The sequence below is a fragment of the Eurypyga helias genome, unplaced genomic scaffold, assembly GCF_000690775.1.
Source record: "Eurypyga helias isolate BGI_N326 unplaced genomic scaffold, ASM69077v1 scaffold6033, whole genome shotgun sequence".
In the NCBI taxonomy this organism is placed as follows: domain Eukaryota; kingdom Metazoa; phylum Chordata; class Aves; order Eurypygiformes; family Eurypygidae; genus Eurypyga; species Eurypyga helias.
The window spans coordinates 72020-91782 of NW_010240432.1; the positions used below are offsets into that span (position 1 = coordinate 72020).

The 19763-nt window shown below is 37.1% G+C and overlaps 1 protein-coding gene across 1 annotated transcript in view; it reads left to right on the forward strand.

Annotated features, from left to right (window-relative positions):
* The window catches only part of PLXDC2 (plexin domain containing 2), an 80513-nt gene extending 60956 nt beyond the window's left edge, over positions 1–19557 (forward strand). The window contains exons 10-11 of the mRNA XM_010148432.1: positions 5972–6132; positions 19127–19557. Of these exons, the coding sequence (XP_010146734.1) occupies positions 5972–6132; positions 19127–19243 (278 nt within the window). The 3' untranslated portion in view covers positions 19244–19557. The remainder of the gene's footprint in view (positions 1–5971; positions 6133–19126) is intronic.
* Positions 19558–19763: the final 206 nt, after the last annotated feature.

Here is a 19763-nt window from a genome sequence, read left to right on the forward strand (position 1 = left end):
GATTCCTTGTCTAGATGACTTTAAAAAAGACAGGTATGTGTTTTAGATATCTGATACATCAAAGAGTACCTATGCTCAGCAGTAACTGCCTTTGTTTATATATCAAATTTATATAACTAGCAAAAGTAGTACCCAGCACCCAACCAAGAAGTAGATAGATATGGGGAGCTAAGAAATCAGCTTTCAGTGTATCTCAATTTCCCTCACAGCTCAGGATTTCAGACTGAGATACGTTATTACAAAGTAAATGACGAGTCTCTTGAAGTCTCTAATGGGATCTGTGTGAACAATATAAAAAAAGTTGTATTGTGTCATCACAGCAAGTTTTAAATTACCTAAATGCTGTCTTCTTAATGGATCATCAAGTTTCTGTGATTCTATGATAATTTTAAAGTAATAGTAGTAATATAGTATAAGCATATCTGATTTTTCCTAAGCTAATATCTGAAGGATAATTTTAATGTAATAACTAACATACTCATTTTGCATTAATATGACTATTAATATTAATTATTACTGTTAATAATATTACTATGGCCCAATCTACTTTAATCAATAAATATATTTTTATAAAGCTGGACACACTACAGCTTCAAAATCATGGCCAATAGCAAATAATCATTACCTAAGAGGTACATTAGGGAGTATAGGGGAAGTTCTGCAGTTAACAATTAAACTCTTAAAAAGTGGCATATTTGCATAGAACCTCTAAAAATATTACCGCATATTGTGTTTCTGTAATTAATCTATGTATTGCATATTCATGAGTAATGAGTACATAAGGCTGTCCTGTTTATACCTGACCCTATACATTTTTCCAATCTATTCCATCTGTAGGAGCTGTTTCCATGCACTTGAAACCAGACCCATCTTTCCATAAAACATGCCAGAAACACTGTCAACTTAATAAACCATCATTTCTATGCCAATAAAGATTAATAGATGCTTTCATACTCATGTGATAGTTCCATATTCATCTGACCAACCAGATAAAAAAAAAGTCATGTTTTTAATGAATATTAAGAATTCATACAATTGCTGTCATGAGACCTAACAATGAATGCACATTTTATTCTCAAGCATTCCTATATTAGAAAAAATCATGACGTTCATTCTCTGTGTCTTCGTGACAAATTCAGGGGTTTGGCATGAAAATTCATTCTTCTGATAAAAAGAGGGGAGAAAAGAACTAGTCTTGGTACTGAGTTCTCATCTTTAGGCTGCTGTTTTGGTCACATATATCCCTGGCTTTGCTAGTATATTTGTTTTAGTTAGGAGGGTCAAATAAGCTATTGCATTTATTCACTTAAAGAAGCATATACATATAAGAAGTGAGTATGAATTGATGCTTTTACCATCTGATGAAAATACAAGAGTAAAAATGAATTACATGGCTTTTGGAAAGGGAAAATCAAAGCTTAATTTTCCAAGTCCACCCAATGAAATTCTATGTATTTGTCTGTCATTTTCCTTTGGTTCCTTGTCACTTTATATAAAAGAAAGTTTCTTGCCAGGATAGAAAGATCTAGCCAGATACCAGAAGTTCACTTTTTTTGCCTCCATTTTGCCATAATTTTTTTTTTGTATCTCTGCTCTCACAGAGAGAGATACTAATCTCTGGTAAGTAAACTCTTCTCCATCTCATGTCATGAGAGGTGTACATGTATGTATCACAATTTTGGTTTTTCATATATAAACCTATCACACTAGAAACTTTGTCTAAACCTTAAACTTAGATAATAGAAAACAGTGTATTTCATTATTTTGCAGACCTCAATGGTTAATATGTAGTAGTGAGAAAAACAATATTGAAGAAGTATCCACAATATGTTTACAAACACTCTAAAGAGCAGTTCCAGTTTTTACACACCTTTGTTCTTGTTAACATCAGCATCAAAGTCCCCATGGGCCAGGACAAGATTTTAATTCATGATAATTCCTTGGGGTTTTCTGTTTTATCCTACACCAAAATAAGCTAACTTTACTGTAACTAGAGAAATAATATAGTAACATAAAATCAAAGATGGTATAGTCTTTATGTGTTTATCAGGCAAACAATGAGAACATTTTAATTGTGTTTTTACTTTCACTTTTTAAATGACATTCTGGCAGGAGAACAGTTATTTCATGTTTGTATTGTGTGCCTTTATATTTGGAAAAAAGAGTGAGTTGCTGTTTCTGTCCTGTCATTCATCACCTAATGAGAACCAGACTAACCTTGGAGATGTTAACATGCTCCTTCTGCTCAAAAGGTTTAGGCATGTAAGAATCTGGGGAGGAATTATAAATAGAGTATATTGTATGTAGCAATTCCTTTTTTCAGCACAAGAAAAGGAAAATTTGGGAAAGTTCCACTGAGAGAGCTCCTTTTGGGAAAGGATTATTCATAAGGCAAATATCCTCCCAAGGGTTTAGCCTGGCCTGGAATAGCAGATGTGCTGTGATAGCCTTAATAAGATGTCTGCACCCAAAAAAGTTTCCAAGTCCTTTTTTTCATCTAATTCCCATGGTGGCTTTTTAAAAGAACTGTCAGTTGACTTTACAACAGAGAGTTTTTTCAAAGTTGACAACACTGTTTATTGTGTCTGTGTGAAGAAAACAAAATCAACTTCTCATGAGTATTTCAGCCCTGGGGTCAATGAACCGAATTATGAAAATTACAAGTTTGAAAGTAAAGAAAGTTTGAAAAATGCTGAAGTGGCTTCAAGTACAGGAATGACCCTTCCCACAGGTGTTTCAGCCTTTCTCCTAGTGTTTAGATGTAGATTCAACTGTAGATTATAACACACATGCTAGTGATAGCCTGAATAGTTACCCATCCCCTGAAATAATCAGAGATGATGGTTCAGAAAGAAGTAATTTATATTCTATCATGTATGCTAAATGACACTTGTCATTTAAGAAAAGCAATGCTTTTATGTCAGTATTTTTTGCATTTGGCATTCTGATCCCTGCACTGATGTCCATGCAGTGCTCCACCCTAGACTAGTAGAAATCTGGACAGGCAGTTGTCACCTGTGTTTTTTGGAAGAGACAACATTCTCGTTTGCAAAGCTGGATGCTAAACACTGAGAAAATATCAGCTCGAAGGGGATTAATTTGATGGCCTTTACAGAGTGGTTAGGACCTTTGCTGAAGTCCAGCATTTTTTAATATGCAGAATATGATGTTCTGCCTTCAACCATAGCATAGTAACAATACAAATTACTCATTTAGTGCAAATTGGCCTGAAAATGGGTACAGGTGGTAACGTAGTTTATAATGTGCCAATGTTGCACTGAAGGGAAGACTCAGAGAGTATGAAGCTGTCAAGAAGACAATCATGAGATAGACAAACTGTGAATTTCTTGCTCCTTCTGGGGAGATATTACTTTTCAGTAGGGTGACTCACACAACTAACAGCTCATCACTGGGAATTAATAGCCCAACCCAGAGTGTGGACAATAAAGCAGGCCATTTCTGATGGCCTTTCGATTGCTTAATTTGCATTTGCTAGGCATTTTGAAATATATGTGCAAGTACTAAATATTGTTACAATGCATGAACAGAAATTAAAACTGGAGCTGGTATGCATTCATCTATTTTCCGCTGAAAGTGAATAGCTATTTAATAAATTATTAATAGTTATGTCAAGTAAAAGGCTCAGCTGCCTGAAAGTTGGAGGAACCTTTTTTAAGGTCACCTTTCTTTTCTGTCTCCACTATGAACACTCCATTCTTTGCCGCATAGTGCTACAACTATAAGGAAGTGGTTTAAGTGCTCTTTGGATGGGAATACATTTGAAAGTAGGTCTTCTACATCCACAGCAACATCTCCTTTCTTACACAGCGATGTAAAGAATGGTCTGGAAATTTTCACTGTATGTACTATGTTAAAAAGAAAAATACAGTAGAGCTTATACTACTTTTTTAAAAAATCCTATGCATCTTTGGGAACTAAGGTTTAAGAAATCTAAGTAAATTCCTTGTAAGATTTAGGCAGGAAGAGGCCTGGTTCTTGGTGCCTGTTCATGCCTAAGATCAAACTTGATGTCCACAGTCAGCAAAATTAAAACAGAAGTTCCTGTGTGAACAGGTACTCACGAACATTTTAGTAAAAACAAAGATGCTTAAGGATTAGGCAGTACTTGAGTGGGGGTGCATGCTTGCAATTTTTTATTAGATTCATTAATGCCTCCCACATCCTAGTTGAGCCTATCAAATTATGGAGTTCTTTATCCTCTGATTCTGTTATTCATCTCCTTATTCCACAAGCTGCATGACTTTATCAGAAAGAGCAGAGCAACTGTGCAGGGTTTCAGCTGTCCTCACTCAAGACTGAGGAAATATGTGCAAAGGCAGGGGAAGTTTACATGAATCCCTTTACTCTCCCATAGACTCACTTCCATGTTATTGTTAGAAATAGCCCTTGGCTAAGAAAATACATTTCCATTTTCCTTTTCTCCATGTTGTTGCAATGTTTCACGCAGTCTTCCTTGGTCTGGTGAGACAAAGTGCTATCACACTTGGATGAGATGTTATACGAGTTTAACTGTTCCTATTTTCTTTTATTGTCCCTTGTACAAGGCATTTAACACTGTATGAAGACCTGGATCAATACACCCTTCTTCTGTTATTTTCCAGTTCTCTTTTTTAATATTAGCGTGGAGTGCGATAGTCACAATCTGATGAATGGTAAAAGACCATGGGCAGTTAATCTTGTTGTTGTTGTTACTATTAACAACAGTAACAGTAATTTGTTTGAAGGGGTACCATAATTCAGTAGCTGTTTTCCAAGAATAAATAAAAGGGACAGCCCCTGACCTCGCAGACCAAACAAATAATTCAGGGAGATGGCACAACAAAAAGGGTGACTGCAGAAATCAACAATTTTCATTACCATCAGCTTGGCAAACAAGTATGGTGAGAGGAAATTTAAAAGTGGAATCGAAAGAAAATTTCTCGTAAGCAAGACAAAAGACAGGTTTTGTATGGAGTAAGGCATGGAGTTGATGTGAAGGATTGCCAGAAAGGCAGAAAGCAGTGAGAATATTAGGAGAATGATATGTTTGTGAACCCAAATGACCAGTTCCCTGCTGGTGTTTCTTCACCCTAGGACTTCTGAATTGCTCTTTTGTCTGTAATCGTGGGTAGAACACTTATTTATGCAAAAGTGTGCCTAAGAATCGTTGTTTATCACCATGGTTATACTGTCTGTGACACTCCAGGTTGTCCAAAGTAGAAATCATACCCAAGCACAAGCAGTTCTACAGATGTTGGCTAATTTATTGGGGACTTTTTCCACAAATGTTACCATGTTATTAAAAGACCTCCAGTCACTTTTTTGGAAACTATGCTGACAAGTTGCTTATGTGACAGAGACAGCCCTCTTTTCTCTTGATGGGAGCATATCACAGGCAGCTGCTCAGTACAAAGTTTTGTAAATAGATGGTCGTCTTTAATACTTTGGTATGATGAGTGTTCCATTCAGACCAGGATTAGAATATAGCACCGTCATTTAACATACATCTGTTACACTTCTGGCTGAGGATTCAGTGGCATTGGGTGACTCAAAACCCATCTCCAAGTTAGTGAATCAGGCTTTCAGAATGTGTTTATTAGCTAGACCTCACAAGGGTTTGTGGCATATCTCAACTTGAAGCTTGCTTTGTCTGTAAGGCAACTGGGATAGTGTTATGAGAAAATCAAAACAAAGTTAATTGTGAAGGTAATTAAGAACTTCAGAATGTCCAAATTGCATTCAAAAGAAAGGATATTAATTTTGTTTATTGAGTTAGAATTAGTAAAACGTGGAAATTTCTATTCATTAAGACTATGAGAGTATTCGGTTGTGGGAAAGAGACATCTAACATCTTTTTCCAACATGGACTGTGGAAGAATATGTAACAGAAAAAGCAAATGTTCAGTTGCAGCTGTGAAATGGAATGGGTGAAACCTAAATTACTGTGCTAATAAGTGTACCATTTGTGCAGCTTCCACAGATGACAGTGCAGCAGAGAAGAAGGGTGGAACGCTTCATACCGGCTTGATTGTTGGCATTCTAATCCTGGTCCTTATTGTGGCTGCAGCCATCCTCGTGACTGTCTATATGTATCATCATCCAACGTCAGCAGCTAGTCTCTTCTTTATAGAGGTAAGGCAAAAGTAACATGTTGTGCTGCTAGTCTTGTCACTCGGTATAATTGAGGTCTCTAGAATAGAACTTTCTTAACTAAATCTAGAATGTATTCTTGTGTTCATAATGTAAGCTTTGAAAAAATGGACCAACCTCACCTCTTTTGTTCTTAGCAAGTTTCTCACTCAGCTGCTTCTGTAACAACTATTGTTATTACTTTTTTTGTGTTTTTACACAGTACGTTTATCTAAAAAATACATCTCAGATACCACTTCACTTCTCTTTCCTATTCTTCATCTTCATCACAGCATTTTTCCATTAGCTGTCATGGGCACTGCCATTTTATTTCAGGACATATATATTTTTCAATTATTTTCCTGTGGCAAAATAAAATGTTTGCATTCATTAATTACCCAAAAGAGCTGACTTAAAATAAGTTTTTACCTGGAAACATGGGTTAGGTGTTCCATACATTCATTTGTAGTAATCTTTTAACACTTTGCCCCAAAGTGTGGGAAAGATTCTTTTCACCTAATTTTAACATCTAAACCTAATCTAATCTTATCTCCCTTTACTCTTTTTATTAGTGTGGAGAGAAACACACTCTTTTATATGATGAATAATCTGACTTATCTGGGACATCTCTTTTAGGATTAGATAAATCAACTTTTTTCTCCTTCAAATATAGATAACTTCCTTAAGTGCAGACGTCTATATTGCAGTTCCTGACATTTAGCCTGTTCAACTCCACTATACATGACAGTATGAGACGGGAATATTTTCCATGGGTGTTCGATTCTTCAAAAAGCTCTGAATGCCTTCACTTGTGTTTTTTATAACTCGTCAATGTCCCTCTACTTCTCAATAAGTATAGTTGTTAAACATGAAAAAACCCAATAATTGTTCATAACCCCAACCTGCAGTACTCCCTTACGTTTAAGAGCCTGGGCACTTTCTGATGGGCAACATGCAGAACCACTGGAAGTGTCACTAGGGAATTACCTAGGGATTGTTTAGGTAAAAGCCTGGACCAGGAAGATATAGACATTCATTCTTACTGACAGCAGTGTGAATTGAAGTGAGACATGAACATGAACAGAATGATTAATCTTTAAAATCATATTATAATAAATATACTGCTTGGATTAAATAGTAGTGACAGAAATCAAAATGAATTGTTTATCAGTATTCCAAGTTCAAGCGATGTAACTGTGTTAACCATCAGGGACCAGCATCCATGTAAAAAAATCAATAGTTTTCTCTTATGTCTATGCGACATTTCAAGCCAGTTCTCTATTGATGTAGACAAGAAAACTCTCTTTTTTTCTTTTTTTTCCACACAGGGATTGAACTACTATTCTTTCACTCTAGTAAAAACAAGTTCCTTATCTGTTATGATGTGACTGAAATGGCTGAGTAAATGGCAACACCATTTTTTAAGTAGGAGAGGAGAATGCCAAATTAAAACACATTTATTTATTTATTTTGTCAGTGTAGTCATGGCATGTTAATTTATTTTATCCATTGATATCATAGTCATCATTCAAACAGTGGTGCCTTAATCGGTTTTGTTAAATACATTCTACTGAATTTAATCTTCAGGTGGCATTAATCAATCTTTGCAGTCAGAGCTAGAAAGTCTTTTATCAAGCAATGTAGGCTCTTAAAAAAATAGAAAAACACAATCTTTCTATTTAAAATAAAGGAGAAATAATTAAATAAGAATCCAGGGAAGTGTATTAGGTAAAATCAAATTTATGCAAATATGGTATGAACTATATCCTCTTTTGGTTACTAAGACAATTGTGATACTTCTTGAGAATCAGGCATTTAGCAAGAATTATAAAAAGTTCTAGCCGTGTGAGTGGTAAAACCACAAAGGGTGGAGAAAGGGATTACTCTGTATTTCAGAACATTTCCAAAACTTTAAAGCCACTCTTGGTATCATAAGCATAAAAGAATAGAATAAGGTAATCCATTCTGGAAATGAAGTTGCTTTTTAGAAGTTTAGTCATTTAATTTCCAAAGGAAAATAATTTTTTAACCAATTCAAGAAATAGAGTAGAATATATTATTCTTCTATTCATCTGATCTATAGTATGTACATGTTTCCAATACAAAGGAGAATGTATCTTCTCAGACCTGCATTTTGAAACTGAAGTGGAAAAAAACACTGAGGCATAACTGGTATAAATAGGTTACTGTTATAGAAAATCATTCCTTATTTTATTCCTGCGGTTGAAAAATATTTGAGTAAGCTGTTACAGATAACATGGTACCCCATATACCACAGCAAACAAGCCGCATTATTTATGGGAAATGAATGAAATGTGGATCTGATGTTACCATTCTGGGGAAAAAGCTCAAGAGGATTGCCATGGGCTTGGTCATGAAATGAGAACAAGCTCAAACATATTTCAGAAAATAATATTGTTTTGTATGAATCTCTTGTTTAATAAAACAACTTGTGCTGTTAAAACAAGATGTGACAGATGGACAGGCAGCTCTCTCACGCAGTTGTCAAAAAAATTACCAGTACACTGTAGTCTGCCATCAAGTCTTCTACTCAAATCAAGATCTGCATCAGTTTATCTACCATCAGTAATTAATATAAATCTGAGGCTGGGCAAAGTAAAGAATGGTGACCTGACCCAGCTGGGTTTACTTCTAAAGAAGCTCTTTTATAGAGACATACTTTATAAAGGTGTCATACGGACATGAAACATAGCACTCATTCAAAACGTTAACACAACTAATAGAGAAACTTCTTTTTACATCTAAGATTCTATGGTGCTTTCATGGTTTTGTAGGTAAAGGATCATTTTTAGCCAGATTCTGTTGGTGCTTTTTAGGTGAAGGGCTATGTAAGGAATTTTGAGTTGATTTGGTATATAGTCATGACTGGTTACTGAGTAAAGAAAAGTATAATAAACTAATCCCGTATCCTGTATATAAGGCTTTAAGTCTTTTTCTCCCTTGTGTTCTCTGCAGACATCAACTCAATATCCGCTTACCACCTCACTCTGGTTTTCACTTTCCTCATCTGAAATCCCACTCGTGATGCCCCTCATGTTTGTCATGTAGAGCCTTTTCTCAGTGAGTTACCCTAGAAAAGGGTAACTGCATCCACACTTTGACTGCACTGTTCAACTTTGCACTGATAAATGCAATCCCTTGTGATACCATTGAATGATATCCTGAGTGCACAAGTTGGTTGAAATAAGCCATACAAAAAAGCCAAGAAAAATGGCATTTATTCCAAAAGAAACTACTGTTTTAGAACAGAGTAATATTATTCTATGATTTTTTTTACCCCTAAAGTCTGAAGAAAACTTTTTCTCTAGTGGTTTTGTTCATAGCTATTGAGTACAACACATATCTGCAGCCCCACCTGGAACAAAAATAGCTATTTTGAACAAATAGCTTAAGAATTCTTGAATACAAATGCTATTCAATTTGCCCATTATAGTGTATAATTTTAAAAGAATACTATCTAAACAGTTCAATACTTTTTCAAACAAAATTCCCATTTTCTTAAGTGTGTAGAAGATTCAAATCAAAAAGTGATGTTTTCCTGTTTCTTTCAGCCCCCACACTATTCAACATGTGGTTCATTGTTTAAGTTGGACACTTCTCTGGTGACCTAAAGACAGAATGAATTATCAGCTTCTAAAGTTAAGGGACTTCCAGTCAAAGTTCCAATGAATGTAGGATCTTTCTAAATGCTGAGAGTTAATGTTGACTAAAAATTAGCTTGCAGGGTGACAGAAGAGATGCTGTGTGCTTGGTCTTTCATTTATTTATGGTTATCCCTGTGGTATTTTTTCTCCCTTTAATTTGATTTTATTGCCAGTAATTTCCCCTTTTGAATCAATTTACATGCCTACTCTTACTTTTAGGATGTAGCAAACATCAAATGGTGGTCTTCACGTCTTTTTCAACAAAGCAGAAACTTTTGTTGGGAATCCACATATACCATGCATAGCCACACACTAGCTATACAACAATTAAACAGTAATTCACTTATTCACTAACCCGTGTAATATGCTTGCGTTGGGGATTTGCAGTTTGGTGGCCAAGAAGCCAAGCATGATGCTCCAATTGTAGTGGACAGGATGCCTGTGATACAGATCGTAGAAAAAGTGATATAGATATCTGGAACTGAATGTAAACAGGGGTACAGAAATTCCCAGGTGAGTCAGATGGATTTCCTCAAATTTCATTGAGACATGGGCCAAATAGCAGCGTTAGTAGTATTTTAGATTTTACTTCTTCCCTTCTTTTACTTCATGTTCCTTTTTCTTATATTTTTAACCTTTATTGAATCTGCATTTGTGTGTGAACTTTGGGACTGAGCAATTAATGTCCAGGGAACATTTAGCAAATAATAAAGCAAAGCATAAGGCAGACTGTCTTTTCTTACTTATCTGTTGGTCGCAAGTCAATTTAATGTTTGAAACTTGCCTTAGGTGTCATCCCACTGGTCTGCCTTTGAGGGAACCAAGGCAACATGACCTGGCCACAGCTCAGATGGAATTGCTGGCCAATGGAAGGCAGGGAATCAGACCTTGTGCTGTCTTTTCCCAGCTGGGCAGAGAGATACCATTGCCAAAAGTGCTTATGTAAGGCTCCACAACAGCAGAATGAATTTTTTCTGTGGCCGTTCTCTGTGGGTAGGGAGTTTTGAAGAGTCTAAACTAACATTGCAAGTTGGAATGATCGTAACCTCAGGCAAAGAGCCTTCCTCTTGTGTTCGCTTATAGGTACAAAACCAACTCCAAGTTATTAACTCATGTAGACTCTGAAGCTGTAGGGATATGAGTGAACTCAAAGCCTGTGTATTTCGCAATAGTGGCAGTGTATGTCATAATGGTAGTTACTGTGCCACACACTGAAGAGCAATGTGGGTGTTTGTGGTTACAAGTTAGTGCTGTAATGGGGCTGGGGATTTAAATGTGGTGTCACCAAAACTAGCACCCAGTTGCCAAAGCGAGCAGCTTCAGTGCTTGTGGGATCTGCTGAGCAACACTCAAGAGTGGTGCAAACTGGTTCCTCCAAACTGGAGGAACCTCAAGGGCAGTCAAGGGAGCTGCCAGGAGCCCACAATTTGTGCCACAGCAGCTGGTAGGACCTGGGTGAGCCAAGGAGCAGCGGTGGCCAAGACCCCACACCTATAAAGAAGCCCTTAGGGAGCACCAGGGACCAGGATTGATGCCAACAGGGTGGGCAAACAGCATAACATGGCAGTTTGTGCAGGAAGGTCATGCAGGAGGGGTGCAGAAGCTCTGCCAGCTCAACCAGGGAGCAGTGGCATCCACCCCACAGAAAGCCATGGCCCCTCCAAGCTTTGCACCCACTGTGACTGACAGAGCTCCAGTGGGAACAGGCCGCCCAGGTGTCATCAGGGCTGTGCCCTGCTCTTGCACAAGGACAGGACAGCAGCATTGAGCACAGCTCTGGGAGGTGAACCAGGGAGAGAAGCTCCTCCACTTAGTGACAGAGCTCCAGGAGGAGGTGAGTAGGTTGAGGAGTATGAGGGAGTTCAAGAGAGACTACTGGAATCACACCCTAACTTCCTTCAACAGGCCTAACAGGCAGACAGGATGAATGACGCAAAGGATTCCCTATCCTCTCTCTGCGCGTGACAAGTTCCTGCCTGGCACTTCAGGCACATCTTCTCCATGACTACCGCACCTCCCCAGGTGCCATAATAGGTATGAGATGAGGTTTTGCAAGTGGAACCCAACAATAACCAAGGACGATGGTTCATCTAGCTTGGAGGTGTCACTCAGGTTGTCAGCCTACGTCCTGGGTCAAAACTGTTTCCATAAAGAAAAAAGATGGCTTGTTGTCATAGAGACTCCTTTCTGAAGGGTTGTCAGGCATTGGAAAAGGCTTCCTAGGGAAGTGGTTGAGTCACCCTCCTTGGGGGTATTTAAAAGACATGTGGAGACATGGTGTAGTGGTGGATCTGGCCGTGTTAGATTAACAGTTGTACTTGATGATCTTAAAGGTCCTTTCCAACCTAAACAATTCTATGATTCTATTCTATCCAGTTAAGATCTCATTTTAAAGACCATAGCCCTTGCCTTCATGTTCCCATCCCCCCTGGAGGTTTTCAAGAGCTTTATCGTGCTGATTCAGCTGCTTAGAAACATGCATGTACACATGCACATACCTACGTCTTTTTCAGTTGTTTGTTTCACTTCATTTTGTATGTTTAAGCTGGATAATTTCACAAATCTGTCTTTTCAAATGGCCACACAGAGTTGAACTGGTGCTATGGAGCCAGGAGGTGACCCTGGGGAGAAAGAGAGGGAGGAAGGAATGAGCAGCTGCAGTTCTTCAGCCAATAAAATAACAGTGTGTGATCAGAGCCTGGGGATGCACCTTAACTTTTCCTGATTTAACATGAATTATGTCTTTACAAGTAAATTAAGTTAGCCTGGGACTGTTCTTTAGCAGAGACCAACGAGCATGGAAGGGTCTGCATTCCTATCCTTTAACTCTGTCATCCTCACAGTAAGGTGATGGCATGCAGTCTATTAGCAGGGACTGAGGATGGTTCCCAAATCCTGGACCCTAGCTGGGGTGGTCTGAGAAAGCACTAGTTGTTGGGTATTTTTTCTAACAGCTGAGCTGTACAGTAGATTGTGTTGCTGTATCTGGAAATATTCACTGGCATGCTGTTCTAGCAGTAGATTTTCTTCAGACTGACCCTCTCATCCCTTGTTTGCTAGAAGGAAAGAAATAGCAGGAGAAAATAGTCAAAAAGGCTGGAGACAGTTGTTGGTGTTTCAGAGCTCAGGGAATTAATGGGCATTTCTGGCTCATTGCTGTACATCTCTGCTCACAGCAGCACAACACAAATAAGAACCTTAATTTAACAGCCAGCCCTGTTTTCCATGCACCATTTCCAGGTTTCTACATTAATGTCACAGATGCAGTGTATGTCTTCAAACAAATGAGAAGAGGAGACAGAGTAAAAAAGATTTTTTTTTTTTTTTAAAGTGTCAGATCATCACCTGGATTAAACAGGTGATGAATTTCACACAGCTGTGCTGATTTCTTTTGGGATATGCCCCATTGTTTTTATTATATATACATTTTACCAGGGATTATGCTTTTAGTTTGAAAAAGGATTGACATGGTCATCAATTTGGTTTTGTCCAGAAGTTCAGGCTGAATTTTGTTTCATGAAGATAATGATTAAAAAGAAGAGAAGAAGTATCATTTTTCTTTTCTTTCAAAGTCCTACAGCATCCTGCCATTTGGGGTATTGTCATTGATCTCCCTGTCATTGTTTTGTACTGATAGTAAAGTTATTTTTTCCAGAGCTTATCCAGCTCAGCAGGAGCTCAGCAAGGGAAACCTAAATCGGCCACAAGGGAGAAGCACTAAAATAAATAATCAACACTGACAATAAAAGTCAAAGGTGGGGAGGAAGGAGGCGTTCTGTTTCTCGTCCATCAGCAGCCAGCTACTTAGGTGAACTTAAGACTGCAGAAACATTGTTAGAACAAGAAGTGATTTAAATCACAAAGAGATACTTTAAACAAACACTTCTACCAAAAAGAAAAATAAATGATCTGGTAAATGATCCTACTGAATTTTAAGTCTGGAACAATCTATATTTCAGAACAGTTTCTTCAAAATATTAAATTAATATGGTGCCAGGCAATTGATCTTTTCTTATTCCTGGAAATACATACCAGAACAGTTTCAGATATTTGAAGCTTCATCCATTTCTTACTGTGATTTGCTAAATAAATTGGGTGTTTCTAGGAGAGATTAAAGACTGATGCTCAAATTATAACTGCCTAAACAATATTTCAGGTAACACTGAGTACACAGACAGATATTATAGGCAAGGTAATGGGTAACAGAAAGATCTTTCCTTGTCATGAGAAAGCAGAAGGCCTGGGTAACCTGATAGATTAATAGTGGACAAGTGTACTTAGACTAATAGGTCTTGATAGTACCAGGTTAACATATGGTCATTTGTGACCTTACTGTTTTTACCTCCTTTTCTTAATCCAATTGAGTAAGTCATTACAATTTTTCTGGGATTTTGACAATTGATCTGGAATTTGGATAGCTCTGTATTTACATATTTCCAGTTAAGAGAGTTAAATAGGCCTTGTTGGTGAAGTGCAGTTAAAGAATACAGCTGTTAAATAGATTTGAATGTCCTTATGCCTTTAGACAAATAAGTTGACATCAGTGGAAATGTAAGATGCAGACTTCAATAGAAACAATGAAACAGTCCTCTGAAAATCTAGAAGATTTGAAATCAGGAAAATAATCAATAGATGGAGAAGTCAAGGTGGTATCAGAGTATTCAGCCTAAAAAATATTCAGTAACTTCAGCTTTTGTGTAGTTTAGTGGGAAATCTAGTTTGCTAGGGTGCTCTGGAGACTCTTTCAAGACTTCTCATGTTAATTCAAGTATTTATACTCATATAAACTCAGTTTGGAAAGAGAATCTCTGTGTGTCTCGGTGAAATAGCTGTTCAAGTTTACTGCTCAATAGGAATGGAGAGTTAATCCATTCCAGTGCACAAGCACTCAGATTTTATGTTAGCTGAAATATATGAACGAGCTGTTGTTAATCTTTTAGAAAATTTCAGGACAAAATGTGCAGGTGGCAGGGTTGGTGAGATGACAGAAGGGCAGATTTTTCATTATGTTTTCCCCTCACTGGTCTTCTGATATTGCAGATCAGTACAGAATCATGCTTATTCCATTTTTTCTGTATTTAATGAAGGACAGGATGAAGATAGGATGGGCATAGCAGAGGATAGGATGTAAGAATATCAAATATGTAATACATGGTGCCAAGTTCCTTCTGTCCATTACTGACAGAAACTTGACTTCATGCAGATATATGAAAGGAAATGTAAAAGCTTGGAACTACTGTAGCTAACAAAATATACATTATTACAATTATACATTATTACAATTACTGTTAATGAACTGCTATCTTGGTGAAAGGTGTCAACTTGCATAAATTTTAGAGATAATGTATAATGTCAACATCAGAATCTCTCAGGAGCATGGCATCAGTCTTCAAATACCAGTATTTCAATACAACATTATACAACTGTCTGTAGTTCTGTAATTGGTCTTGGATATTGCCTATCCTTTACAATTTGTTTTCTTATGGCATGTACAAAGTAGATTTCATTTCTTGTTTGTGTACTCAGTTTATTCTTTCAAATATTTATAAAATCCATTACAAAAATCTTGATTTGATTTTGTACCAGCTTCTTCACTGGAAGTCTAAATTGATTGTTTCCCTTATTTTCCAGGTAATATTAATTTGAGACACAGATTGTTTCCTAGTCTGTAAGTCAATGTAGAAATACATCATTCTTAGTGAATTTTACCTCTTTACTAAACTGTAGTAGACTGTTCCATTCTTATTTTACAGTTGCATCATTGGTGACCTGGTGGCTCATAATAGGTAGGAGCCTTGCTGACAGTAGAAAATAAATGGCTTCACTTTAAATGATCTCTGGACTGTTGATGGAGACCCATAACATAAAAACTGATGAGTCCTTTTCCATTTCTTCCCTTTCCATATGATCAAGTTACTGGAAATGTCTGTAGAAATTCCACCAATATAGTTAAACACATACAAAAACCACTAATCTATCTGAAACTCTCCTGAGTTTTCAACTTGAGCCACATTTTTCTCTTTTGCTTAAAAAAATTACTGTTCAACAGGATATAAAACAGTCTGACACTAGCAACCTCAAAAAACACTGTAGCACTGGAAATCACATTCAGGTCATATCATCTGAGTTTCGTTTAGACAATATTCAATTAAGTGCACTCAGACATGTATCAACCCCTTTTTTTTTTTAACTATGCCTTTATTGATACCATTTTGATGTATAAAAGAGACCCGAAAAGAGAAGATACTCCAGTATTCATCCTTTAGTATTCATAGGTGGGATCCCCTCCTTTCTTTTATCAGAAGACAAATAGATTCCACTCTGCCTCTGCTGCAAGATTTACATAAAAACAATTTTTCTAGGCTTGCTATTGCTGTAGGAAGTCAATTATGCTGCACAGCCACCAATGGTGCTGTAGGCAGGCATGTAAGGAACATGAAAGGTGGATCTCACTTTCCATAGATTATCCACTCCTAGTTTCTTTTATTTTATCTTACTGATCTTCCATGGGAGCTAACTTTTTAAAATGTGTATCATAAATTATTGTTCTGCATCCTGACATGTATTTTCTGCATCCTGGTTACGTAAGGTCACAGGTGCTTTTCCTTCATCTTTATTTGCTTAAAATAATGAACCAAAGGAAGCATCAGTCCTATGAGAAAATCCTAGTCCTGCTTTCCTGCTTTGTAATATACTGAAAGGAAACAGGAGTTACAACTCTCCAGCCGCAGCTCAGAGGATTTCCTCTAAGAGTTCTAATTCCAGAAAAGTAGCATATTTTTTCCTGTTAAATTGGATGGCAAAACTAAGGAATTAGTTAAAATACTCAGCTTGCTTTCTCTCTTGTTACTGCTGTTCGGGCTTTGGAAGGTTTTCTTTTTCTGGGGGCATGTAGGTTTTTTATGTGTTCTTATCAGTCTACTTCACAGAGGATAAAAGGGAAGGATGCATTATGCATTTTCTGAGCTGCTTCAGTAATTCAAGGAGCTCTGTGTCTCCTAATACAATTAATTTACTTTTGGTTTTATGAGTTAAAACTGTAAAGTCTCTACAGCTTTTTGGGGGTCAATACACAAGTCAGTTAATTGATAGCTTGTCAGTGCTCTCTTTTAAGACTGGCAACCACTTGCATTACCCACGCACACCCAAAGAAGTTGAAATTAAACAGGTTGTTTCTAGGAATGAAAAATCTCACCTCAGGCATGAAGAGAAACCACAAAAAGCTGTAATTGTAATATTTGGAGATGATCTTCAAATCTGTTGGGTTATTTCTGGAGCAACAGCTGATGTTTGTGTTGCGTCACATTGTATCATTAGAACTGATGCACATCTGTTCCATATTTCATCATCTGGAAATGTCAATTAAAAAGAGTAGCTCAAAATGGTAGACTTAGTTTCTAACAGCAACGTAACAAGGAAGTAGTAATCTTGGGTACATCTTAAAATGAAATTAGGGAGCAACTTAATAGATTAAAACTCAGCTCATCCCTATATGTTGCCATCTGAGACTGTTTCTAATCATTATTTCCGACTAGTTTTTTTCATTTTCTCTTTTCATTAGAGACCTCTCGGTCACATTCTTTTCTCATTTATAACAGTGTAAACCTAGAATAAGCCCTTTACATTTAACTGAATTATTTTTTTTTACTTTAGTGAGTCTGAGAACAGAATATGACCCTTTTTCTTTAGCAGTAACCAAACTGTCCTTCTTAATTTTAAAACCATGCTGAATCAAGCTTAGGTAGAAAAAAGTCTTCAAAGTTTGAATAGACTAAGTTTTCTTATTAGGAAAAAACATCCATTAAAGAGGACAGTATTCTGCCTTACTACTTGGTAGGAAGGTGGTGCACTGAAAGGCTTGGGTTTTTAAATTACCTGCCAAACATAATTTAACTCTGGATGCCTCAAAAGTAACCTGATCGTGCAATGGGAGAAAAAGAAATCAGTTGCCTTTATATTTTATCTTCCTAGCGGTGGCCACTGAGGAAGGCTTTGTGCTGTACCCACAGACATCTGTGTGGTTTGTTGGTAACAGAATTCAGTGATCCCCCAAGATTTCTTTAGTGGCTGCTGCCCAACAGCACCAGAAGACCCAGCATAATGTCATGGCTGTGGCTGTTCTGTTGTTCCCAACACCACACCTCAGCAGCGTGAAATATTGGTAGTGATCAGAAAGCAATCAAAATGGGATATTATGGGGACACAAAATGAAGTACAATGTTTATTTTCAGAAGAAAGATCATAAAGTAAAATTATTTAGATTCTGAGCTGTCAATGAAAATATAGGCTGTAACTTATCTTCGCTGTTTCCCTCTTGTTATCCTGCAATATTTCTGTATAGGTTGCCGTATCTTCCAGCTCTCCTTCCAAGCAGATTGTAACTGTTATCAGTAAAAAAAAAGAAATATGTAGCAGCATATTTTGTAGATAAAATTTTCAGTAGGAAATAATCCTTTTAGGAGAGCTTTTTCTGCTACCGCATTTTAAGAAATAGTTTCCCCACTTTTCTGAAAACTATTCCTTTTGACAAAATCTCAGCTTAGTTATCCAGTGTCTGAGCCTTTCCAGGCATTAATTGGTTTGAAAATGCAGGATTTTTAAAGCACTTTTCCTTCACAGAGGCATCACAATCATATAGGAATTGTTTCATCTGCCCTAGAGAAGATCTATTTCTCTTCTCTGTTTATTAACTCCTTTTAAAACAGGTACCAAAGATCCTAATGAAAATTGGTTAGGACCTCTTACGACCTCTGTATCCAAAGTCTGTAAGACTTTAAAAGAAAAGGTTGCTTCTATTTAAGCTGTCAAAGTAAACTACACAAATAGAAATGTTGTCACTTGAAATAGAAAGTCATTACCTTGGCAATCTTGCATAAGCATGCCAGAATTTTGTTCTAACGAATTTTTTAAAGTGCAGTTCCTGTACACATTCTTCCATGTATGTTAGCAAATTCCTTCTTGCTAGAACTAGGAAGGAAAAGTAGCAGAAAGATCCTTTAGAGGGTGTTTGATCAGCAGCAGGTCCTTACATGACAAAATTCACAGATACACTGATCAACAGTTTTAGACAGGAGCTGTTTCACCATCTTCATTGCTAGGACTAGTGGCAATTATTTAGGTCTTTGAGAACAGCCATTACCCACAAATTTGGAAGGAGAGACAGACTTTTGCTGCTGAACTATGTTCCTCCCTGCCTGTAACAGCTACACAGAGTGGATTTTAGCATGAAAGTGAGAATAAAATTACAGGGCATTGTTGACATTTTTTATTATTAATTTACTGTTGTACCCTTCATATTCTGAAAGTTTATTTTCTTCTTGTTGCTGTTACAGAGACGTCCAAGCAGATGGCCAGCAATGAAATTCAGAAGAGGATCTGGACATCCTGCCTATGCTGAAGTGGAACCTGTTGGAGAAAAAGAAGGTTTCATCGTATCAGAGCAGTGCTAAAATTTAGGACAAAACACCAGTACTGGCCTACAGGTGTAAGACATTTACTTTGCCTCTCTAAAGAAAAGGAGCCCTATGCTGCTGTAGCCTGATAGCAAGAAGATTTTGGATAAGTTTTGACCAAGAGGAAAAACTATCTAAGATACCAGATCACCACTGCACAGTAGTTTTTGTTAGTGGACTGAGACACAATGGGTCATGCAGAACACTTGTCAGTGGATACCTGTGGTATCAGAACTATGGCACAAGTGCCATGTTATTGGCTTTAGGTATGGGGATGCACAGTAATTGAAAACATAATAAAGATTTGGTGCACAAGGGCATTACCCTTTGCCTCAAGTGTTCTTCTCTGGTATCTCAAAGACTAAGTGACAAATCTGTACCCTTTCAGTGCAAAGAGCACTGATCAATGTTCACAGGTGATTGAGAACAGTATCTTAATGCAGATAAAGAAGAAAAAAGTATTTTTCCAATACTTCTACAAGTGGATGTGAAATACACTCACTTCTCAATTCTAAAT